General features: G+C 68.1%; 1 protein-coding gene across 1 annotated transcript; it reads right to left on the bottom strand.

Annotated features, from left to right (window-relative positions):
- Positions 1-387: 387 nt before the first annotated feature.
- Positions 388-23,846, bottom strand: ARID3A (AT-rich interaction domain 3A). Its single transcript, XM_064469695.1, has 9 exons — positions 23,706-23,846; positions 19,851-20,838; positions 18,844-19,168; positions 4,341-4,413; positions 3,115-3,298; positions 2,667-2,914; positions 2,072-2,368; positions 1,893-1,982; positions 388-1,733 (listed from the first exon to the last, which is right to left on the bottom strand). Exons 2-9 carry the CDS (start codon positions 20,264-20,266, stop codon positions 1,501-1,503), a joined length of 1,866 nt encoding a protein of 621 aa, XP_064325765.1. The 5' UTR covers positions 20,267-20,838; positions 23,706-23,846; the 3' UTR covers positions 388-1,500.
- Positions 23,847-24,092: the final 246 nt, after the last annotated feature.

The following is a 24,092-nucleotide window of genomic DNA, read 5'->3' as shown; positions in this document are numbered from 1 at the left end:
GGTCGCGATTGTGTCTCACGCAGATGTGGGCGAACTTTTTGGAGGCGAAGGAGGGGGGGGGTGTAAAAAAAAAAGTCTAAAAAATTGCAAAAAACCTGAAACCTGGCCGGCTGGATGCTTCAAATAAACCCTCAGGGCTGGGGCGGTGGGATGCTCCGGAGGTCCCGAAGGATGCTCTGCATCCTTCGGGACCTCCGGAGCATCCCACCGCCCCCCCGAGCATCCCCAACGTGGATACAGGCTCCTGCATCCCGTTGCTAAATTGGGTATTTTACACCGGTCCCCTCTAGAACCCCGCCCCCACCATACACCGCCCGGATCCTGCTCTCACCAAGCTGCTTATTTTTGGAGGAAAATACTCCCGAATCGGCTTCGCACACTAGTATCGGGGAGGGGGACGGGGAATAAAAATAAAGATTTGCTCACAGCCCGGCTCCTGGCCCCGCTTCCCCCCCACACACACCCTGTGGGGATGCTGGGGGGATGCAGGGGGGAGCATCCCGCCTTCGCTGAGCAAATCAGCCCCGCGGTAAAGCCCGGGTTGCCGCTGCCACCGCGGTTTAACGCCAGACCCCCCCATCCCCATCCCCAGCGTGGGTTGGGGGTTCGGTGGCGGGGGGGGGTGTGTGTGTGTGTGACGGCTTTCGGCTCAATTTTCTCTGCTGAGGAAATAAAGCGACAGCCTGAAAGCAGCGGGTTCCCAAGGATGCGCCGGCCAGGTGGGATGGGCAGCGTGTCCCCCTCCCACGGCACCCCCAAAGGCGGGCCAGACCCCCAGCCCCCCGCGCAGAGTCTCGGGGCTCCCGGGGGAAGGAGCGGAGCTGGACCCGGCCACCGACAGCAACGAGAGGAGAGGAGAAAGGAGGTTACGCGGTTTCCAAGCTCCCGTTTCCCTGATGAACACTAATATATATCATTTGCATGTTAAAGTTCGATTCTTTTCTCTTCTTTTCTTTTTAGAGAATAAAATAGAAGCTATTTACAACAAAACAATCAAACAACAACCTCTTAAAATCCCATATAGTGAGTGTAGTTCTCAAAATAAAGGGGGAGGGAAAAGGATCTAAATGAATAAAATATCTCCCGATTTCCAATTTTTTTTTATCTATTTTTCCTTTAGAGAGTGCCGGGGGGTTTCACTAAAGCTCGCGTCGGCAGGCGTCCGTGCGTCTGTCTGGAGGTAACACGAGTTAAAAAATAATAATAATAATAATAATAATAAATGTACAGTGCAAAGTGTGATGTGAGTGAGGTAAACGGTCCCGGACCGGCGCGGCGCAGCAGGACAGCCGGCGGCTCCGGCAAAACCCCGGGCTAAAGCTTTTCTCCTCGCAAAGGAAAACCCAACCAACATGAGAACAAGGGCAGTGCCCGGCCAGACCCCGGTGAGACCCCGGCCCCCCGCGCCCCGGCTGCCGCCGGGCGAGGGCTGGCAGGGCGAGCTCTGCCCCCGGCCGCGGCCGCGGGCGCTGGGGGAAGGGGCCGGGGGGGCCGGGGGCGTTAAGGCGAAGCGTTGTTGGAGGTAGAGCTGGGGGGCACGGCCAGCCCGGCGGGGGCCGCGGGGGGGACGCCGCCGCCGCCGCCGCCGCTCCCCACCCCGCCGCCGCCACCGCTGCTGCTGCTCCGGCTGCCGCCGCTGCCGCCGTTGCCTTTGCTGAAGGCAGAGGAGGGGAGCGAGGAGGAGGAGGAGGAAGAGGAGGAGGAAGGGCCGGGCGTCTGGGCAAACAGCACACCTGGGGAGAGAGCGGGGGGGCTGAGCCGGGGGGCGGCACGGCCGTGCCAACGCTGCCTGCACACGCCGCGGAACCGGGGCGAGCGCCCGCGGGAGCGAGGCCGGGTGGTGCGCGGCGGTGGGGGCTGCCGGGGGCGGCAGAGGGGAGAGCCCCCCTCACCTGTGTAGACGATACCGTTGATCTCAACCGACATGCTGATGCTGTTGGTGCCGTTGCTGCTCAGGCCGGCGGCGGAGTCCTGGCGGTTCTCTGCCGGGGGAGAGCCGCGTTACGGATCCCGCCGGGATCGGGGGGCCGCGGCGGCTCTGCCGGGGCGGGGGGCCGGGGCCGGCACTGACCTGGCGAGCGGGTGCCCTGGCTGTTGATGCGGATGCTCATGGGCAGCTGGGCCGTCATGGCCAGGAGGTTCTGCTGCAGCGCCCGCTGCATCAGCCGCTGCTGCTCGTCCGTCACCAGCGCCATCTTCTTCTCCGGGGGCTCCCCCGACTCCAGCTTCTCCCGCAGCTGCTCCAGCGCCACGGCTTGGGCGGCCGCCGCCACCTGCACCGCGGCGGCCTGGGCTGCCACCACGGGGTGGCCGGCCAGCGAGACGGGGAGGCGGCTGGGCATGGAGATGGGGATGGGGGAGTCCTCCTCTGCAGGGGCAGAGCGGGCGGTCAGGGACACGGGGGACAGGGATGGACGGCTGCCACCGCCCCGGGGTGTCCCTGCCCACGGGCACGTCAGCTCTGGGTCTCTCCGTGCCTTGTGTCCACGCCGGGGGCTGCCCAGCACCTCCCGCCCCCCAAAGGGGAGCCAGAGCCGGGTGACTGGAGTCAGGGTCCCCAAAACAAGCCCCGGTGCCCGGAGGCTGGGGAGGGGAGGGGAGTGTGACCCCCCCAGCCCACAGCACCCAGCTCTGCCCCTTTTCAATGACCCCGTGGAGACCCTTACCTTTCTTGATCTTCTGGACGGGAGCGATGGACCCGCCGTTGGTGGCGGAGGCCAGCCCCAGCGCCGGCACCGGCAGCTTGGGGGAGGAGAGGAGGCCGTGGGTGCCGCCGGGCGAGTAGGTGAAGAGGGAGCTGCCGAAGCCCTGCCGGCGGCCCTCCCGCCGGTTGCTGTCGATGGCTGCCTGCAGCTCATTGGGGTTGCTCAGCCCTCGCTTCTCACATTCGTAGGGGTACAGGTACTTCATGTACCTGCCGGCGGAAAGGGATGGGATGGTGACGTGGCGGCTGGGCACCCCCTGCCCGCGTGCTGCCCACTCCCTCAGTGCCACCCCTTCCCACTCCACCATCCCCAGAGCGGGGTCCCCCCCAGCACCCCGCACAGGGCAGCGCCCGCTCCGCCGGAGTTGCCCCCCTCCCCAGCCCGCCGCGCCGAGCCCCCCGCCGCTCACTGGGTGCGCAGGGTGAAGGCAGCGCTGGTGATGGAGGTGGGCAGGTTCAGCCCCTTGGTGATCTCCCGCCACAGCTTCTTGTTGATCACCTCCACCAGGCCGCCCTTCTCCGTCACCAGCGTGTACAGCATGTACAGGTCCAGCACCTGCTTGGCCATGATGGGGATCCGGTTGACGGGGGTCCCTGGGGAGCGGGGGGAGGAGAGAGCGGGTCTGGGCTGCTGCTTTCTCACCCCCGGGGCAAAGCAGGGGGAAGCTGGCGAGACCCCGCACGAGGTACGTGGGGGCCGGGGTGCCCCTGCTCCTCCTTTCCTTCCCACCATCTCCTTCTTCCCCCCTCGGGACCCCCCCCTCGCTGCCACCTTGCTGAGCATCAGCCCCATGCACAAAGGAAACAGAAACTTGCAGTTTTCAGCCACAGCCCCCAAAATGGGTCTGAACGTGGTTTCTCAGGCTGAGGTCGGCAGCACCCGGCAACACGAGTTATTTATAACGGCAGCAGCGCTTCCCGGCCGCGAGGGTCCCGCGGAGCCGCATGTGCACGGCAGGGGTGGGGGTGTCACCCCTCCAGCGCCGGGGAAGGGGCTGCAGTGCTTCCTCCCTCCCAGGCGTCTCTGGCCGGTGGGCAAGGGGGCTCAGGGAGGGCCCCGGCGGGACGCAGCCGGCTCCGGCGGCGCGGGACGGCGGCTCCCCGGCCCCCCCGCGCACGCACACGTGCTTCCCCCAACGCCTGCCTGACAAAAGGCTGAAGGCAGCGATGCGTCAGCATTTCCAGCGCTGTTTTCCACGCAGGAACCAGACCCTCGACCAGGCGAACGCTTCACTTTCAGCCCTTTACAACCCCCTCGGCCCCCCGGCACCCACCCCCTGCCAGCCCGGGCAGAGCTAGAACGGGGTGGGGGGCCTTCACCCTCTGCAATAACCCGGGGAAGGAGCAGCGGGGGGAGGCAAAGCCAGGGGCAAGGCGCCCAGGAGGGGCCGGACCCTGCGGGGAAGGGGCTGCAGGTCCCCGGATACGATGGGTGCGGGGAGAGGGGCTGGGCGAGGGGGGCCGCAGGGGCTGGTGCAGGATCCGGCCCGGCAGGTTTGACCCTGCTGTGCAAAGAGGTTGAAAATTAACCAGCGGCCCGTCCGGAGTTGTGACCTCGGGGTTGTAACGAGGGGTGAGGAAATGAGCCGGCGGCCCCGGGGGGCGGGGAGCAGGGTAGGCACGCGAGGGGGCTCACCTCGCTTCTGCATGAAGCTGAAGAGGTCGTCCAGGAACTCCTTCCTCCTGGGGTCACCATCCAGCTCATACAGCTGCACAACGAGAGGAGAAAAATGCTCAGAAAAAACCCTTACCTGTGCCCACTGCCACCCCCCGCCACGTGGAGACCCCCAACCCTCCTGAAGCAGCATCCCTGGGGCTTGTGCCCACCGGCCTGAGCCCTTCAGCTCGCCGTTCGGCTCGGGGGGGGCCCTGCATGGGGCTACGGGATCCTGAGGGTCCCTGCGGCTGGGGGCTGACGCGCGCCCATGCCCTGGCAGAAGCCCTGGGACGATGCTCAGAGCTCGGCCCCGAAACGCCGGCGCCGAAATCACAGTGCTGCCCCACGCCTCACCCGCAGGCCAGAGCAACTCTCACGCCGCGAGCACCGCCATCGGCCCCCGGCTCCTCCCGAGAATGCCGATCCCGGTTATTTTTAGCATCCACCGTGTGCTCTGCACAGAGCGGAGCAATGCTTCGGTGCGATCCCTCCCCTGCACCTGCAGCGCCGGGAGCCGGCGAGCTCGTGCGCCACTGCGTGAGCTTGTGTGCTGTGGTGTGACCTCCTGTGCCACGGCACAAGCTCGTGGGCCACGGTGGAAGCTCGCGCCTGCCGCGGTGTGCTCGGAGGGGGTCCCTGGGGGTACAGCCCTGGCAAAGGAGGGCTGTGACGAGGCGAGGAGGGTGCTGAGCTGGACCTGGTCACAGGACGCCCACCCGGCCGTGGCACACCGCTGGCTGGTGGGCTGCCTGGCAGACCCTGCTCCCCTCTCCCTGGCGAGACCGACGCTGAGCACAGGCTCCCCGGCGAGGCTTTGTGCCCACTGGGCAGCAGCCACAGGGCTGGCAGCCTCTCCTCCTGCAAGAGCATCTCCCCCCCCAGGCCGCCGCGCTGCTCAAGGCACGGCTGCTGGAGCAAACCCGGCAGGACGAACCGCACCGCGGCACACCGTGCGACACACGCGTCTTTCTGAGCCGGGGCAGGCAGACCTGGGCAAGGCTTCTGGCGCAGCCGCGCCTCGAGCACCCGGTTCTGCTGGGGCAGCTTTTGTCGGGACCCCACCCCGCACACGACAGCCCGGCACATTCCTGCCTGATTTATGGCAGCAGGATCTGCTGGCCTGAGCGCCCCGGCACGCAGGCAGGCCCGCCACGCCGGCTCTGCCTCTCCCCGGTGCTGGCTGCCGAAGCCCAGCACGGTTTCTGCCCAGAGGCTGGTGGATAATCCCGGCCCCCCAGGGGAGGGTGTCAGAGCAGGGGCTGCACGGGGCAGGCACTGCCCAGACGCCACGGGGATGGACGCCGCAGCCCTCGCCCCGCCGCCCCCGGCCCCTCGGTGCCGAGCGGCTCCCGCTTTTCTCAATGACAACTTTAAACAACTGCCAGCGGAGCCGCCGCGGCGGCAGCCGGGAGGGGGGCTATAAATATTACCACGTAACTCACCAGGCAAGCACCGCGGGGCCGCCAACCACGCGGCGGCACATCAGCACGTTTACTGGGTCACCGATACGCCCCGCTCGTCCCGCTGGCATGCCCGGCACGGCTCCCCGGCGGCACCGGGACCGGCAGGGTGGTCGTTGTCCCAGCTGTGAGAGAGGGGTGCGAGCCCCCTCCTCCCACTGCCCCCCGGGAGGATCCGGATCCGGCAGGGCTGAACTCGCCCGCCAGTGCCGATCAAAGGGATCAATGGGGCCATGCGATAAGAGGGGCAGGGCGCTGCAGGAAAGCCATAAACCCCCAGTTCCCCTGGAAACCTCGCAAGGCTGCCCTGCCCCCAGCAAACCCCCAGGGAAGGGGCAGGAGCCGCTGCCAGCCCAGACTCCTCAAAACCCCTCTCCCGCCCCAGCGAGGGGTACGTGTTGCAGGGGCAGCCGGAGGGACCGCAGCGCAGCGGGAGCGGAGCCGTGCCCCCCGGCAGGGCCGGGGCAGGATGTGGCACGGCGGGCACCACGGTGGTTTTTCGGGCGGAATCGTGCAGGCTGCTCCCGACCGGCCGGGGGGCGTTGGGCCGGTGCCAGTCCAGCCTCCCCCATTTCCTCAAGCGGCTCCAAAAGCCGCACATGGGGAAAGGGCTTCCCCGGCACTTGCTGCCGTGGCACGATCCTGTGGGGCGCTGAGCCCCCCAGTGCCCATGGGGCCGCACTCGAGACAGCGGCTCCACCGCCCGTGGCACCCCTGCCGCCCCCCACGGTTCACCCCAAGCCTAAACCCCCAGCGCCCCATTAACCCCACTAAGGGGGCGACAGCCCTGCCTGAGCTGCAGGAGCTGGGGCAGAGGCTGCAGCCTCCCAGCACCAGCACCGTGGCTGCACCAGAGCACCGTGGGGACCCCCAGCGGCGCAGGGACCCCCAGCCCATGGGGACCCCCAGCCCACGGGGCAGCGCCAGCGCTGCCACAGCTCCCACGTGTCAGACACAGGAGCGGCAGGCAGCGTGCCGGGCAGCCGGGGCACGCTCAGCCCAGCCGAGGGATTAAATACAAACCCGTGAGGGAGAAGTGCCGGGGCGCAGTGGAGGGGAGGGGGAGCTGGAAAACCATTGCCCTCCTGCCCGGGAGAAAGGACAATGTGAAAAACCAGAAGCGCTGGCAGGATGGGGCCATGGCCCCGGCACTGGCAGGGTTTCGCCAGTCCCTGGGGAGAGCCGGCAGCGGCGTTGGCCTCGGCCCCCGTGCCATCCCCAGGGCCTGGGGCCCCAAACTGGAGCAGGGCACGGGCACAACTGGCCAGCACCGAACGCGGAGCCGTCCCGGCACCGCGCCCGGCGCAGCACAAGGAGGTCACGAGCAACCTATTAACCTGCAGAGCTCTAAAAATCGATTAGCCGTTTATGAAAACATTGGTTCATTCAATTTTTATAAAGCCAGCTCTTAAATAAAGCCGCTCTCTCCCAGCTGCAGGTGGGAGCTCTGGCTGCGTTTGGGAAGGGATAAACGCGCCAGTTCATTTACTGCCGCGACCCCCCTGGCCGTGAGCCCCCCCGGGCTCAGTCCTGAGGGGAACGGACACGTTTAAGAGGATGAAAGAAAATTAACCGTCAGCTGAGGAAAGCGCGCGCCAGCCGGGCCGCGGGGATTAGCAGCAGCCGGTGGGCGGCTGCCCCATGTGCCGTCCTTCCGTGCGCCCCCCACCACCCGCCGGCCCTGGTGGTCCCACGCCGAACTCCACCCGCTGCGGCGGGTTGCCAGGGCCAGCGAGCAGAGGGAGCCCCGCTCCCGCCCGGCGCCCTCAAAGCCCTGCCGGCACACCCAGCCGCGGCTGCCGGGCAAAGGACGTTTCGCAAGCTGCCGCTTGTGGTTACCAGTGAGATTTCGACAGCTCCACCGTGCTCGGCTGCTGCTCGCCGGCCACGGCCACCCCGGAGCGGGGAGAGGGGCTCAGCCGGGCCAGGGCTCCCCTGTGCCAGGTGCTTCCCCGGCTGCGCCCCCAGGAGCCCCCCCGGACCCTCGTCTGGCTCTGCCGATGCCAGCAGAACCGCCCGGTGTGAGGGCAGCTTCCTGGGGCGCTCAGCCAGCAGCGCCGCGAGGCGAGGACGTGTCCCGCCATGGCCAGGACATGCCCTGCCTCACCGCGGTGGGCGCCGTGTGGCCCAGCAGCATCCGCCAAGCCGCCCCCGTCGCCCCGTGCCCCCGGGCACAGGCACAGACGTGGAAGAGGGCAGAGATGAGCGACTTCCAGCAGCCCCTCGCAGGATTGCATTGACAGCATCCCACGTTTGCCGAGACACCTCGCTGGCAGCCCGCGGCGCTCCCGTGCTGGCAAGGACGCAGCAGAGGAGCCGCGCACCCTGCAAACACCGAAAGGCAGCATGGGCATCGCAGGAAAGCTTAGATATTGGGTCTCAAAATAAAAATTGAGGAACAGAAACATGTTCTCGTTTCAGCAGTATGTGAAACTGAGCACGCAGCCGGGCTCGGCGCAGACCGGCTGCCGCTGGCACCACCGGACCGAAATCAGCAGGTGCTGATCCCCGGCTGGTGCCGATCCCCGGCTGGTGCCGATCCCCGGCTGGTGCCGATGCCCTGCTTGCAACGCTCGAGCATGGCCTCCGCTGGGCACAAAGCGCGGTTCCTCGCTGGGGAAGCGTGGGCGGAGGCGGGGAGGCTCGGTGCAAAGGTAACGCCGGCCGCCAGGCAGCGAGCCGCGGGGAGAGGCCGCCCTGCCACCGCTGACTCAATAGATTTACATTTCGTAATTAGGGAGGCCGCAGGGAGGTGGAAACGACTTAATCTGTAACGCAGCTGCCCCAAGAATATCCTCTTACCGTGGGGAGTGCACCCGGCCATGCCGCCCCGCTGACGGGTCCCCACGGCAAGAGCGTGGTGCCAGGGGATGCCAAGGCACAGCCGACCCCAGCCTGGCCAGGGGGATGGGAGATGCCCCCCACCTCCCGAAGAGCCCCGCGGGCTGGGGGATCCATTCCCGTGCAGCCGGTGCTCCCAGTGCTCGCCCAGCACAGGGCAAACGCCCGGCACCGCCGGCACGGCTGGCTCTGCGCCGCGGTGCCCGACCCGCCTCGCCGCCGGTGCAACCCCCATCCGTGCAGCCCTCCGTCCTTGCGGCCGGCTGAGGACGAGGTGCCAGATGGCCGTTGCCAGCAGATATATAATTAAGTGGAGGAGGAATTAGGAAGGTGGCGGGCGGGGTGGGCGGCGCTGACCCCGCACCCCAGCGCCCCGGCAGGATGCCGGCCCGGCGTTTGGTGTGGATGACTGGATTAACGTTTCAAACCAGATTACAGGAAAATCCCAACCCGTTGGCTTTCAAAGGGCTGCCGGGGAGGCGGCCCCTCGGCAATGCCAGGAATGCAGGAGAGAGCCCTCGGCACGGGAGCAGTGCGTGCCGGGGGTCCGCCGGGAGGGACCGAGATAACGCCCCCCCTTCCGAGCAGCCCACCGCTCCCCCGCTGTCGGCCCCTCCGAGCTGCGGGCGAGGAGTGCAATTAAAGAAGGGAGGGGAAGCGCCATTTAACGAGGCTCCGAGAGCGCGGCACTGGTAAAGCCGGGGCTTATTCTGGAGTCTGGGGAGCCTCTCCACCAGCAGGACCCCCCACGCCTGCCCCACCAGCGGTCACAGGGACCCCCAGCCAGAGAGCAGGGGTGCGCAGGGCTGAGTCTGCAGGAGTCCGTGTCCCAGCGTCCGAGTTAAAAACACCCCCCGCCCCTGCTCGGTTCCGGGTTTTCAAGCCTCAGGGAATAATTTTCAAGTTTCTTTTCCATCGCCAGGAAGTCTCGACACTCCCAGCTTTCCTCCCTTCTCTTCGAAACTGGTTTGGGACGTGCACGCCGTGAGCTGGGGGGGGGGACAGACCCCCAAGGGCCGCAGCAGCAGGGACGGTGGGGCTGGTGACCCCTCCAGCGGGGCCGACTGCCTCGCAGGGGCTGAAAAGGCCTGAATTTCTGTATTTAGGGAAAAAATTACAACAAAGGCAGCCGCAGGGGAGAGCCCACGCCGGCGAGGCGCCCACGGCAGGTAGCAGGGCAAACGTCCTCCCTGACCGATTCCAGCCCGGGCGGTGCGCCGGGGCCGGGGGGCTCCTTCTCTCTTTCTTTTCTTCCTTCCTTCCTCCGAGCGGCCCCCGGGGAAGCGTCCCTTTGTCCCGCTGACAGCCGAGGGGCAACGCCGGGAGGGGGAGAGGCCGCGCAACACTAACGAGTTATTTAATGAAGAATAAACACGCGGGTGGTGTTTCCCGTCCTGCTCCCGGCCGGCGCACGCAGCCCCCAGCCCGCCGAAGCCAGGACCTGAAGTCAGAGGGGGCACTTATTTAGAAAAAGAAAGTAATTTGTGAAAACTGGAGTGAAGGGCTGGTGACTAGCCCCGAAAAAGTGTTTCGGGTGACGCTGTTGAGGCGTTTTCCTGTAAGATGGTGGCTGAGTCAGGGCTGGGGGTGCCCGAGGCCAGGCAGCCCCTTCTCTGGGCTGGGGTCTCCGCAGCCCTCTTCCCCAGGCAGGGCTGTTGGGTGAGGGGGGGACAGCACCAGCACGGCCCCTCCCGGGCACGGGGGTGTCGGGTTTGCCGGGACCAACCCCTCCCAGCAAAGGGAGATTCTGGCCCGGCACAGATCCCACTGCAGATAAAGCGCTCGGCTTAGGGACGGGTCACCTCTTGCCGTCCCCATCCCTAATCCCCCAAAGCATGCCCTCTGCTCGGGAAGCGGCTGTCAGGGGGCAGGGGTGTGCGCCCCCTCCCCAAAATCCCCCGGGGTGGCCCCCCACCACCTCACTCGCCAGCTCCAAGGCCGGCTGGGAGCAGGACGGTGACGCCGGGAGCCTCGCCCGCATGGGACAGGACGGGACCGGCTCCTGCCGCCACCGGCCGAGTCCACTGACCGGCCAGGCGGGATTCCTGCGGCCGGGGCTGCCCGGGGCGGGGGGCCGCTTCCGCGGCGGGGGGGGAGCCGGGGAGGGGGCCGGGGAGCACTGGGCGCTCGCTGCCATGCTTCCCGTCGGCACTATTGTTCCCACTGGTTCCCAGCATTGTCCCCTCCACGGGTCGGCACCGCCCGGATCGGGACGCAGCCCCGCCGCAGGTGCCTCTCCCCGCCGGCGGCCCCTCCTTGGGCTGGGGGCTGCGGGACCAGGTGGGCGGCAGATCCACCGGCGCTCCTGCAGCACAGGGACGATCCCAGTCCCGATGCCCAGCCATCACCCCAAAGGGCTGAGGGTCCCGAGACCACCTGGGCTTCCGGCAGCACCTGCAAAGCCCCCGAGCGATGCTGCAGCCGCATCCCGGCCACGGTCCCCGGGGAGCCACCCCACCAGACACAGGCAGGGGATGGGGATGAGCAGGAGCCCACAGCACCGCAGGCAGCATCCCGTCCCAAACCGAGCCCCCCGGCAGGGTGGGGGTCCCGTGCAGCCCCCATGCCCAGTCCCACCACCTCCCCGGCCAGGCTGGCGGGATCAGCCGTACGAGCGACCTGGGGGGACGCGGGCCAGTGTCAGCACTGACACGGCGGGTGTCACCATGCCGCGGAGGGGGACACTGAATGGGCGAATTAGTCGCCGTTTAACCTCCCTGACCCCCCCATTGTCCGCGCACCGTCAGCCGCCCTCCCCGCCACGCTGCGGGGCTGCTCCTGCCCCGCCAGCCAGCAGCCACCGGGACGCTCCGTGTGGATCCACGTCCACACACCGGAGCCATCCCAGTGCGGCGCGCTGCTGGGCCCAGACCAGCGCTGGCTCCCAGGACGGCTGTGCTGTTGCTGTTTTTTCCCTTCCCGCAGAGGAGGAAGCGAATCCTGCTGCAATTGCATTTCAAACGACGGTTTTGGAGGGACCTGCTGGGCGGCAGCTTGCTGGGCTCCAGCTAAAATAAAAACCAGTTCAGTGTCTGAACGCTGACGTGTGGCACGGGCTGCTGAGAGGCCACCGCCGAGCGGTGGGGGGACGGGGAGCTGCCCCGAGAGTCGCCAGCCAGGGCAGACGGACGGGAGTCAGCCCGGCAGCAGCAGCTCCCCCAGCCCTCACCGCGTGCATGCCGGTGCATGCCCTTGACACATGCTCGCTATCGCACCGGACCTTGTGCAAATATTAATTCAGTGGAGTGTTGAGAAAGCTCGTCCTGGGGAGCAACACCCAGAGCTCACACGCTGCTGGTGCAGCTCCCCGCCACCAGCCGGGCTGACCCCAGGCGCGGGCTGAGCTGGAGCCACGTGGCGCGGATGCAGGGAAACCGTGGCCAGAGAAGCAAAACTTTTCCCAGTGGAAAAGTGGTGCAAACCCTTGGGGCACCCAGCGAGCCCCCTCCTCGGGCTGTCCCTCCCCGTGTGCCCCCAGACCTCCCCGGGGTGACACCCAACAGGGCCAGCAGGTCGAGACCCCCGGGCGAGGGCCCGACCCGGGTGCAGGGGCAGCTGCGCAGGCAGGAGCAGCAGCTTCGCTGGCCCTTGCAGGCGAGCCAGGGTTTAAATTCCACCATATGTAAATGATCGCCTTAGAAAGGAGATCGCTGTAAGCCAGACCAGATGAGTCACCCGGGGCTTCCACCGCCCGGCTGGGGATTTGTCTAATTGCAAATCTGTTCCTGAAATGCGAGGTCCCGCATCTCTGTCCGCCGTGGGACCGCCGCTCCTCCGATCCCGCCGGCGGTCCCTGCTGCGGTGGGGGTCCTGGGGAGGGGGAAGGGGGGGTCCTGCCCATCCCGGCCCTGCCTGTGGGAGCTGGAAGAGTTCCAGCAGCCGCAGATGGTTTTGACAGGCAGCCAGCTGCGGGCCATCAGCCCTGGGAACCATCACCACAGAGCAGCTCCAGCAGTGCCGAAACCTCGCTGCTTCCTCGCCTCACCGGCGACCCGCGGCGGGGAGGGGGGCGGCGGGGGACACTGCCACGGCTCCTTTGCCACGGACTGACGCAGCACCAGAGCGATGCTGACTCCTGCAAAGCTGCTGCCCGACCCCGTCCCACTGCAGCTCCGGAGCGGGCGGCAGCACGGGGAGGCACGTCGCAGGTGTTTGTGTTCCGAAAGCAAGCGCTGCTGCCTGAGTGGGGGTCTGCACAGTGGCCGAGGGGTGCCAAGGAAGCCCTTTCCCAAAGGACCACCATCACCAGAGATAGGGCAGCCCCCTCCCCACAGCACGTGTGGGGAGCGGCACGCCTGCCCTGCCCGGGGAGCAGAGCCCCGGCCCCGAGCAGCCCCAGCGCAGGGCAGATTATCGCCAGCTCCGTCCGGAGCGGGGACCCGTGTGCAGGGAGATTAAGTGACCGATTGGAAGGGTCAGGGAGCGGGTCAGGAGCTGAGCTGGGAGCTGCACCCCAACCCCCTGCTCCGGCAGGCCCAGAATCCGGCGAGCGGCCGCACGGGCAGCGCAGGCAGGTGCACCGTCAGGGACGTGCCCGGGGAGAGCGGGGGGCTCCCCCCGTCCCTGAACCACCACCCGCCCCTCACCCCGGCCTCCGATTGCGGCACGTCCGGCCGGGCCCCAGGACCGCCTGCCATTTCTCCTGCGGTTTGGGCCAGAAATAGGGTGATGGAGCAATGCTGCGCCCTTGCCCAACCGCCCCGCTGCCGGGCGGCTGTTTGCTTTGCTGACAAAGGACCTGCTCTCGTCTCTGCTCTTTTTTTTTTTTCCTTCTTTTAAATAAACCCTCATTCCTGTTAGTTCAGCTGTGCTGGAGCTGGGAGGCAGCCGCCTCCTCTGCAGCCCTTGAATCAGCCTGGGGCTCTCAGGGGGATGCTGGCAGCCCCCCAGGCTGGGGGGGACCACTTCGGTCCCAAGCTGAGGGGTGCTGGGGGGACGGTGCACCTGGGAGCAAACAAAATCAGCCAGGCAAACGTGCTGGTGGGCACCCGTGGCAGGAGGGGCACATCCCCTCTCCCCTACCTCATTAATTATCCCGGGTCGGTTTGGGACTAACAGCCTCGCGCTGTCCCTGGACGCTGGGACCCGCACCCGCGGGCTGAGCCGGCTGCACGGGCACCCGGGCGTCGGGTTGGGGGAGGCACTCGGCGGCTAAGCTGCTCTCACCGAGGAGAAGTCCCTGACCCCCGGATGGGGATCTGGTGGGATTACAGCTCCGGGAATGCTCCCTGAGTGCTGTGAGCTGATTACCGGGCTGGATCCCTGGCCAGAAACACCCTTCAGAGAGCTGGATGGTAGCGTGGGGCGAGACAGGGGATGGCTGCGCCGGGGTCATGGGGGAGGACACAGCCCTCCTCCTGGTTACGGGTCCACCTGCAGCTGAGCGGCAGCCCCCAGCACCCCGTCCCACTCCGGTCCCCTCCTTGTCCCTGTTATCTGCCACCAGCCTGGCCAGGCGCCGCAATCGCCTCCGCCCGACACAGAAGCACCCAGCTGGGGGCCCCCAGGGCCTCCCCGTTATCTGTGCCCCTGCCACGCTGCAGCACCAGCCGGAGCAAAACCGCCTTTGGGGTGGGGGGACGGCAGCCCCCGGGTGGGCAATGACGCTCGGGTGCCCCTTTCCCTGCACAGAGGCCCCCTCGCCCTCCCTGGGGGCAGCTCATCCGCTTGGCTGGCTAATGCAATAAAGCTCTAATCAATATTTTAAAGAAAGTAAATGGACCTCCCACCCTCATTAAGAGGCCACAGGGCCCCTGCTCCCAGCCCTGCTCCTCTGGCCAGCTTTGGGCTTTTTAAATAAAAATAACCACGGGGGAAAGTGGTTCAGGGCCCTGCACCAGGGGCTTTGCTGCCCATGGGGGCCGAGGGGATCCCCCATGCCTTAACAGGGCTCTGAGCCCTGGGGGTCCCGAGGAGAAATGGGCTTTTCCTCAGCCCCTCCCACAGTTCCCCTTGGAAAATCCAAGCTTCACCTTCCCGGGAGCCTCCGCGGCCCCACCATGTGCAGAGCCCCAGCTGGCCCCAGGCCTGGGAGCAGGCAGGGCGGGGGTCCCGTTTTGCCCCCACCACCCAGTGTGTCACCCACCAAGGCTGCAGAGCTGCTTTCAGTTTATTTCTTTCCCCCCCAACCGTTGCACTTTGAAATGCCGTATCTCAGGGGAGCGCTGCTTGGCACAAGATAAGGGCTGAGGTTTTCACCCCCCACGTGCCACCAGCGCGGTTCAGATGTCCCCATTTGGGACAGCTTCAGAAACCTCCCCCCCCCCGCCCCAAAGTGCTGGCACCCCACCACCAGCAGAGCCTCCCCCCAGCACCACGCTGGCTTCTTAAAGCCTCCGACGCTTCCCATGAATGGAGACAGAGACACAGGGTTAAACATTAGCCTGGGGCACCCCAAATGGGGCCCCCAGAGGGGTCGCAGGGGCTGCTGCAGCCAGGAGGAGCGGAGGGAGCACCCCCTGCCGCCGGCCGCCCCAGCTGCCCTCCCGTACTGGGGTGACTGGGTGCAGGCGCCCGGGGGAGCAGCACAGGCAGCCGCTGCCTGTCGCAGGCAGCACAGGAAACTCCAAAAGGGGCAGAGGCAGGAAACTCCAGCCCCGTGGGCTGCCGATGCACCCAGGGCTCACGCTCCCGGTATTAGTAGGGCGCAGTAATAGCGGTAACGAAACAGAAAGGTCAGGAGGGGGGTTCTCCGCAGGGCTGCAGCAGAGCCCCCCCCCGCTCACCCGCCGGGGCTGGGGCACAGACATCAAAGCAGGTTTTTCCCCAGCATTACGCAGCAGTTTGTGGCGGCATGCAGCAGTGCTGGATTTTTGGCAGGGGTTGGCTAAGCTGCTCGTGCTCCGGCAGCTCGTCAAAGCCCGGCTCCCCCGCCATAAGCATCACCCTCCGGAGCGGCAGCACGATGGAAAACACCCACGGTGCGAGCCCCCGTGAGCCCCAGCACCCAGCCATGGTGCCCTGTGGGGTTCACCCCCAGCCCCCCCACGGCACGGCCCTCAGCAGCCTCCCACGCCAAGCTCAGCAGCAGGCTGGCAGCCAGACACGTTGGCATCACCCTGGACCCCCCCGGGACCTGCCACCCTTTTTGGGGTGAGGCTGGAGACAATCCCAAAGCCAAACAGGAGCGAATGTGGCCCCAGCCCCGCCGCGCAGCCTGGCACGGCGGCAGCGTGCCGACATCCCACCGGACCCCTCCGCCCCCATGCCATCGCTGGCGGGGCTACAACAGGCGCAAGATCAAAATGAAAGCAAGCCTGCGCTCGCTGCCGGCCGGCGCGGGAGTACGACACGACAGCCATTTCCCACGGGGAGCCTCCTCCCACCCCAAAAATGCCCCTTTTCCCACCGAGGAGCCATCGTGCCCTTGGCAGGCGCTGCCCCCTGAGCCCCCCGCCGCACGGCTCCTTTGTTCTGCTGCCCGCGCAGGCAGCGCCCCGGGTCAGCCGCCGAGCTGACCTCTGCCTGCGCAGTAGCCGTCCCCAGGGACGGGGAGGTGCCACGCGCCGGCTCCCTAACCTCCCTAACCTCCATAACTCTTCCTCGCGCCCTCCCCTTCCTCCCCCCTGAACTGGGCCCCCTCCTCCTCCTCCTCCTCCCCCCAGCCCCCCGTGGCTCTACCCGGCCAAGCCCCGGTTTGCAGGAATCTGTCCCAGATGGGTCAATAAAACCCAGCGGTGGAGGACAGGGACAGCCCCCCGTCAGGCACAGGGCACCCGGGGATTTGGTGCGGAGGTGGGCACGGGGACTCGGACGGCAGCAGTGCCTGGCAACGACCACATCCTCAAGCACAGAGAGAGCCGGGCCAGGGGATCAACGCCAAACTGGGCCATTCACCAGTGGCAGCACGTCCAGAGCTGAACCCAAACCGCAGCACAGGCAGACCTGGAGAGCCCCGGAGGCAGTGGGGACCGGGGCCGGACCACCGGCCCCGAGCTGCCTGTGGGGGGGACCCGAGCCAGCTTGGAGGCAGGGGGAAAGAAATCAGAGTCACCCGCCTCCCCCAGAGCGAGCCCACGCAGCTGCAGCTCAGCCCTGGGAGGTGCTGGGGGCCCGGCTCAGCCGACGCACGCAGGAGGCCGTGCGCTCCCCGCAAGCCTGGGAGAGCAGAGGTGCTCCCGGCGATGAGCGGCGAGGAGCTCATTTGCCAAAAAAAAGAGGAACCCCAAAATAGCGCCTTCCTCGAGCAGCATTTCCCCGCTGCAGAGGGAAGGCCCAGCGCCGGCACGGCCACGTTTACGGCACTGCGTCCCCGCTGGCTCTCCCACGCGGGGCGATCGGCCGCGGGGCACCGGCACCCTGGTGCTGCCAGGGCTTCCCCTAACGCGCCTCCACCGCGGCAAAGGGGCGGCAGCAGCGGGAGCAGGGGCAGGGAAGGGGTAAAGCATCCCCTGCCAAGCAGCGCCGGGGCCACGGCGGCCGCCCCACGCCGGCACTCGCTGTTTACATTCCTGCTGCTCCTTCCCAGGCCGTGCGGGCCCGGCTGCGCCAGCTGGGCTGGAGCTGGGGCTGGAGCGCTTGGCGGCACGCGTTGGAGGGCGGCCAGGAGGAGCTCCCGGCCAGCGCTCGCTGCGCCGAGCAACCCCCTGGCCCGGCTCCAGCGGCCACGATCCAAGCGCCGGCGCGCTGGCGGGCTGACGTGCCGGGGAAAGCCTCTGCCGGCCGGCCGCTTCGCCTCCTCTCCTCCACCCACGGCGCAGCGGTGGCAGCCGCTTTCCTCCCGCCTCCGGCTGCTTCCGCAATTAACTACCGTGCCGGGCTCTCCCCGACGACCCTGGGAAGCTTTCCACTGGGAAGCAAAAAGCGGGGAGAGGGGCTGCTCAGCCCCTTTCGTTGGTGCAGCTTAGGGGGAAGAGATGGAGAGGGGGCAGAGGATGCGCTGGGACTCAGGTCCCAGCAGGGGGACACCTACGGACCACCGCAGCAGCACGGCCCAGGTCCTGCTGGCACCGCCAGCCACCGAGCCCCAGATTTTCCCATGGGATCCCAAGGGCTGGGAGCGATTGCTGGGCCCCAGGAGCTGGCGCACGGGTCCGGCACAGCACCAACCCGGTGACAAACAGGAAGATCACGGCTGCAGTATCGAAAAAGCCTTTTCACAGATACAAGATCACGTGCCCGGTCCCTCGCTCCCCGATGGCAGGAAGCACAAAAGAGAGAAACCACAAGAAGAAGAGGCGGCGTGGGTGCAGCGGCACAAGAGACACGTGGGGCAAAAGCATCCCTCCTTCCCCGCAGCCAGACAGGAGCGTGCCGGGGAGGGCAGCCGCACGCTCCGCGCTCGCTTGTGCTTCCTCCACCAGCCCCGTCATGAGGCTGCCCGCATCCAGATGTGCCGGCAGATCCCGGCAGCCCCTTCCCCCTTTTGGGGCTGTCGCATCCCTCCCGAAAGGCCACCGTGCCCCGGCCGCTCCATCTGGGTCCCATCTGCTGCTGTTGGCTCCCGTCCCTTCCCCCAGCCCTAAACTCAGATGTATTTAAACACACACATCAAAGGCACCGGGCAGCCCCCGGGGAGCCCCAGCTTGCAGCACATTTCCTTCTATTAGCCGAAAGCGGGGCGCAGCGAGCTCCAGCACCGGGAGAGAGCGGGAGCGTGCCTGCCTCCTGCCAGCCCAGCTCAGCTGGCGCAGGGGAGATGACAGAAGGGGCAGCCGGGGTGCTTTCTCCCCCATTTCACTCTTCAATGGCATTTTGGCTGCGGCAGGGGAGCAGCTCTGCCCCCAAGCATCCGCAGGGCTGGAGCCGTCCCGCCAGGCATCACCTCCGCGGTGACGGTGAGTAAGCCAGGTCCCCACCGAAAATGGCTTGGGAAGGGTGGAGAAGAGGAAAATCAAGAGTCCCTTCAGATCTGCAAGCCTGGGGTAGTTTTTCTCCACCATTTTCAGCAAGAAAACCTCCCAGGTCCCTGCGGTAAACCCCATCACACCACCTGCCTGCACCAGAGCCACCGACCAAAGTGACAGGGGAGGGACAAGGCTGAGCCCAAGCACTAAAACCCTGGAGAAATCCAACACTTTCTTAGCAGCACCACCAGCAGCTCGATCCCGAGGAACGCTGCTGGAGGAGGCACCACCAGAGGCATCTCACCGCGGCTCTCGAGGACACAGGGATTACGGCAGAGCCGAGGAGCAGGGGAGGGACGGGCACGGGGGGGCACACGCGTCTCGGCAGGCACCTACTTGCTTGAACTGCTCCTCGTAGGTCCAGTCGCCGTGGTCGGGCGCCGGCAGCGGGGGCTGCGCGTGGCCCAGTCCGGAGGGCAGCCGCTCCTGCCCGCCCGGCACCCGCTGCGGCTCGCCCCGGTAGTGCTGGGGTGCCGGGGGCTTGCGGAGCAGCAGGGATCCTGCACCTGGCCGCACTGCCTCTGTCGAGCTGAGCCCTTCCTCTCCCATGTCTTCCTCCTCCTCATAGTCTTCCTCTTCCTCCTCCTCCTCCTCCTCTTCCTCTTCCTCCTCTTCTTCACCCAGGTCCTCTTCAAAGTCATCTTCATCCCACTTGCCCTTCCTAGAGCAGGGGGCAGAGGAGAGATTCAGTTCCACACTAGGCAGGGGCTGGGTGCCCAAAGCTGATCCATCTCCCCTGCTGCCCACCCCACCGGCACCCTGCAGCCGTAGGGCCGGGACCACCCATCCCGCACGCAGGGAACCCAGCAAAGCCCCAGCGCACCCCCATCGGCGGTGGCAGCCCCGTGGGGCACCGCTGGCCACTGGCATCCCAAGCCAGCAGCTTCTGCTGCGAGCGGGGCTGTGCCAGATGGCTCCCAGCCTGTTCCCTGCCCCGGAGAGGACACGGGCTGGGAGGAGGCAGCCGCAAGGGCCCTGCATAATTTAAAGCCAGACCAGGATCCTCTGTCACAGCCCCAGCATGGCTCTCTGAGCAGAGATGAAATGTCGCCCCACGCCAACCCAGCATGAGGAATCACAGCTGCTAAGCCGAGCTGCTGCTTTCGGTGCCTCCGGCTCGGACGTCCCAGCAACGCTAGCTCACCGCCCTGCCCCAAGCTGCACGACCCCGGCCACCCGACACAGCGCAGGCAGCCCCTCGGCAGCCTCCACAGCCGCTCCCCTGCCCCAAAGGGACGCCTGCGTCCCCAGCCAGCCATGCCAAAACCCGCTGGGGCCAGACTGCGTCCCTGCCCCTTCCCCGAGCCCACAAGAGCTGCTAGTCTGTGCTAGCGTATACTCACAGATCCTCCTCGTCCTCCTCGGAGCCCATCTCCTGCTGGTACCCGCCATCCTCCTCCTCCTCCTCGCCATGCTGCTCCTCCTCCTCCTCAGAGGCCTGGCTCTCATCTGACAGCCCCGGGCTGGATGAGTGGCTGAGGCCGGCGGCCGCTGCCCGCATGGCAGCCAGGGCGGCCATCTGTGCCCGCTGGATGTGCGCGCTCTCGGGCTCCGCTCCTTCCTCCGAGGGCGCCGGGGCTGGATCCTGGCCGCGGCCCCGGGCCGGTGTGCTGGTGGGGGTCTGCCCTGGGGCCGGCGGGGGCTGCGCGGGGGGCGGCGTGGAGCGCTGCTGCTGCTCCTGCTGCCGCGCTTCCAGCGCCTGCTGCAGCCGCGCGCGCTGCTGTCGCTGCAGGTTCTCCATCACCGCCTGCAGCTTCATGGCTCTGCCGGCGGGCGGCGGGTCCCCGGGGGGGCGGGGGGCGATGCACCCGGGGGGCAATGCCCGGGAGGCGCGGGGGGCAGCGCCCGGCAGGCTGCCGCGCTCCAGCGGGACTGGAGGCCAAGGCTGGGCAGCGTCGGGGAGGGGGGCAGCCCTGCAAGGGGGCTGCCAGGGCCCGGGGAGGGGGCGAGGGGAGCGGAGCGCCTGCAGCACCGTCAGGCTGTCAGGGCAGGAATCGCCACCAGGTCAGGGCAGAAGGACGTGCCCCTGGCCCCCCTCAGCCTGGCCTCGATGTTTCCTTCACTTGAGGGCTCCGGCAGGATCCACAGGCACAGGTCCACTCGTCGGGATCAGGGTGCTGCCGCTGTTGGCTCAGCGCACCCCAGGCAGGCACCAAAACCTCCACAGGTTCAACAGGCAGCAGCGGCAGCCCAGCGCATCGCCCCCTCCCTCGCCGACCGGGCACTTTCTGGGGGGGCGGCAGCCTCGGGGTCAACGCAGTGTCCCCCCGCTTGGGGCCAGGCGTCTCTAGTCCTCAGCCGGCTTGGCTTCCAGCAGGCGTCGGCACAAACCTGCGGGAGAAGCGGAGAAGAGGGTCAGCGGAGCTGCCGGCAGGAGCTGGTGAGCAGGAAGGAGTTAAAGACAGTGCAGGAGCCTCATTAATCTCGAGCTAATGAGATAGGGAGGCTGGGCCCTGCTGCTGGAGGGGGAAGGGGCCTGCCGGACCCGATAGCCCTGCCTGGCCCTGCAGGCAGCGGATACCGGGAATCCAGGGCCTGCAGATAACAGACCTGCAGGGAGGGCGCTGGGAGAGCCGCCCGATGGGTCCCCCACGGGGGACAGGGCACGTCCCCACCTGGGGACACGAGGGACGCGCTGCACCAGAGCGAGGGAGCTTGGCCGCTGTGACGGCAGGAGCAGGCAGCTGCCAGGCCAGCGCCAGGGCACGTGTGGCACCGAGGTCTGCGCTGGGCGGCACAGGGGCCCCTCGCTCCGTAGGGTCCTGAAGCACAGGGGGACCCAGGTGTCCCCAGGGCTCCAGGGCAGCTTCCCGTGGGACAGGCAGGCAGAGCCTCACTCCTCCGAACCTCAGCAAACAGGCTGCTGCGTGGCCCCCGCACTTCTCCCCTTCCCCAGGGGCTGTGGGTGCTTGGGGGCAACGTGGGGCTGTGAGCAGCTCAACTCTGCTTCACCCGACCAGCACGTTACGGCTGGACCCCACAACACCCCCGGCACCCCAGCCTGGAGCCTCCCTACAGCACCAAGCACCCCAAGCCCCAGTGCAACCAGCAGCTGGCCCCAGCCCCCGGACGGGCAAAGCTCCGCCAGCAACAGCTTCAACAACTTCGGCATGACCTCTCCTGTGCCGAAGGCAGGGAGGGAGCTCGCCACGCTGCTGCCGCGGTACTGCCACGTACAGGCATTGACTCAGCCAGGCAATCACCCCGTTTCTGCTGCCCGGGGGCCGGTGGAGCGCACACACCCCCAGACCCTCGCAGGGACCGGCCCGGGGCCGGATGGGGACGCGGGCAGCCCCTGCCGCAGGGTCAGGACAGCCAGCAGTACGTGGGAGCTGGCAGCAACAGCGTGATCCCGCAAATTCTGGAAAGGGGAACCCGTTTCCAGCGCGGGCCGGTGCTGCTGCCGATTGGGCGGCCAGGTCGGAGCTGCTTCCCCCGCGCCTCGCTGCGGCGGCGGCCGCATCCGCTCGCAGCCCTGCCGCGCTCGGCTCTCGCTGGCGAATGCGCCGCCGCCGTGGCCAGCCCGGGGCTGCCGGCTGCGCCTCAGCCGCTGCTGCTGCCTCCGAGGGGAGCCGGCACTGGGGCAGCAGGAGCTGGTCGGCCATCCGGGCACTACCCCGGCTCTGCCTGTGCCTCAGTTCCCTCTCCTCTACCCCAGCCATCTCCATCTTGCCTGCACGGAGGGGAGGCAGTGGGGCAGGACTGCCCCAGAGCTGCAGCCATTTGCCGGCCACGGCCAGGCTCCCCGCCGTGCAGCCGTCCTGCACCGCATCTGAACTCAGTCCCCTGCGCCTGCGAGAGCCACGAGCAAAACCAGAGCGAGACTCATCCCAGGCACGTGCTCCTCCGGCCCCGCTCCACCACAGCTCTGCCTCACCACGAATCGCCAAATTACTCAGTGCCAGCACCGGTGCTGCCGAGAGCTGGGAGCGGAGCTGCCTCCTCAAGCGCCCTGGGCCGTGGCCGTGCCGGGGCCACGCTGCCACGTCCCTGTGCGGAAGCAAAGCCCGAGCGCAGCCGGAGCCTGCCGGCGTGGCGAAGCCAGAGCGAGGGGACTGTCCCTTCGCAGAGGGGCCCCAGCCCGGCGGCCGCGGTGACCTTGAGCCGTGCCCCTTTGTCCGTCCCGGCTGCGCGGGGCCGCGGGGGCCCGGTGCCTCCCCGTCGTGCGGGTGGTGCCGTGGGGGATTTCGGGCGGCGGTGGCGGCACCCGCGTCCCGCAGGGCAGGTGCTCGAGAGCGACAGCGGCTACGGCGGGCTAAAAATACATGGTGGTGGCGGGGGTGTGACGGACGGGGCCTTTGTGCCACCGACGCCAGGCCTGGCCGTGGCTGGACGCCCCTGCCCGCTGCCCCCGGACCCCAGACGGGCTCAAGCCACGGCCTGGGAGAGGGCTCCGAGGGCAGCACCGAGAGCGAAGTGAGGATGAGGAAGATGGGGAGCCTGGGCCCGGCTGGTGCCCGTCCCCTGGGATGGACAGGGACAGGGGATGATGGGAGGGACCCCCGGGGCGGGCAGGGGGCTCATCCCCGGGGCAGAACCCGGCCCCAGCCCCACTCCCGGCGGCACGTGGCACCGGCTGTGCCTCTCCCGGTGGCCCCGGGCTGAACCAGGGCCGGGGGCAGCGGGGCCCGGGGGAGGGGAGCCCGGCCCGGCGAACCGCGGGGTGCGGGGAACGGCTGCACCCAGCACGGAAGGACGGGGCCGGGCTGGGCCAGCGGCCCCCACCCAGCCCGGCGCGGGGCCCGGCCACGGCCCCCTCCGCCGGCCGAAGCCCCGGGAGGCCGCGGACCCGGGGCTGCCCCGGCCAGGGGTGCAGGGCAGCGGCAACACCGTCCCGTCCCCACGCTGAGAGCCGCCACCGGGACTGGGTGCGGGGGGCTCTAACCGGCCGGGCCGGTAACGCCCGCAGGGGACGGGCGCCGGGGCGGGGGCGGGGGGCCCGGCCCCGCGCGGGGAAAACGACCGGTAACCGGCCGCGGGGGGAGGGGGCGCTCCCGTCCGCCCAGCAAGCGGTCGCGGGGGTCCCAGCGCGCACTAGGAACGCGGCTAATACGCGGCCCCGGTCCCGGCCCCGGTCCCGCCCAACCCTCGAGTGCGGGGGGAGACCCCGACCCCGGTACCGGTGGCGTACGGAGGAGGGAGCTGTTGGGGTCCCGGTACCGGCCGCGGGGTCGGTGCGGCTGCGCGTCCCCGCTTACCCGGTGGAGGCCGTACACCGCGAAGCCACATAGCAACCGCGGCCGCCCGGGGCTCGGGCTGCGGCGGGGCCGGGGCGCGCTCGGTGCCCGCACGGCGGCTGCTCTCCCCGCGGGCGGGCGGCAGGGCCCGGCGCCGCCACGCCCCTTCTCCCCATTGGCTGCCTGCGCCCGCCCCGCCCAGCGCCGCCCCGCCTCTCGTCCTCATTGGGCTGCCTCACTAGCCGCGCCCCGCCCCGCCTCCCCATTGGTCCGCCGCCGCCGCATGCAAATGTCGCGCTCGGCGGGGCCGCGGGGCCGGCCGGGAGCGCAGCCGCAGCGCCGCCCCGCGGCCGGGCGGGAAAGCGCCCCCGCACAGGGCGCAGCCCCTTTAAGAGCCCCGCGGCGGCA

The sequence above is a fragment of the Phalacrocorax carbo genome, chromosome 19 (genome assembly GCF_963921805.1).
Source record: "Phalacrocorax carbo chromosome 19, bPhaCar2.1, whole genome shotgun sequence".
In the NCBI taxonomy this organism is placed as follows: domain Eukaryota; kingdom Metazoa; phylum Chordata; class Aves; order Suliformes; family Phalacrocoracidae; genus Phalacrocorax; species Phalacrocorax carbo.
The sequence above is the reverse complement of the archived record's forward strand: the minus strand, read 5'-3'. Positions and strand labels throughout refer to the sequence as shown.

Excerpts from the sequence above, each read along its gene's own strand:
- ARID3A (XM_064469695.1), bottom strand. The coding sequence starts at position 20,266 with ATGAAGCTGCAGGCGGTGATGGAGAACCTGCAGCGACAGCAGCGCGCG. Across the intron at positions 4,414-18,843 it reads ACGAGGAGCAGTTCAAGCAA|CTGTATGAGCTGGATGGTGA; the intron begins GTAGGTGCCTGC and ends CTCGTTGTGCAG. Across the intron at positions 1,734-1,892 it reads CAACGGTATCGTCTACACAG|GTGTGCTGTTTGCCCAGACG; the intron begins GTGAGGGGGGCT and ends CTCTCTCCCCAG.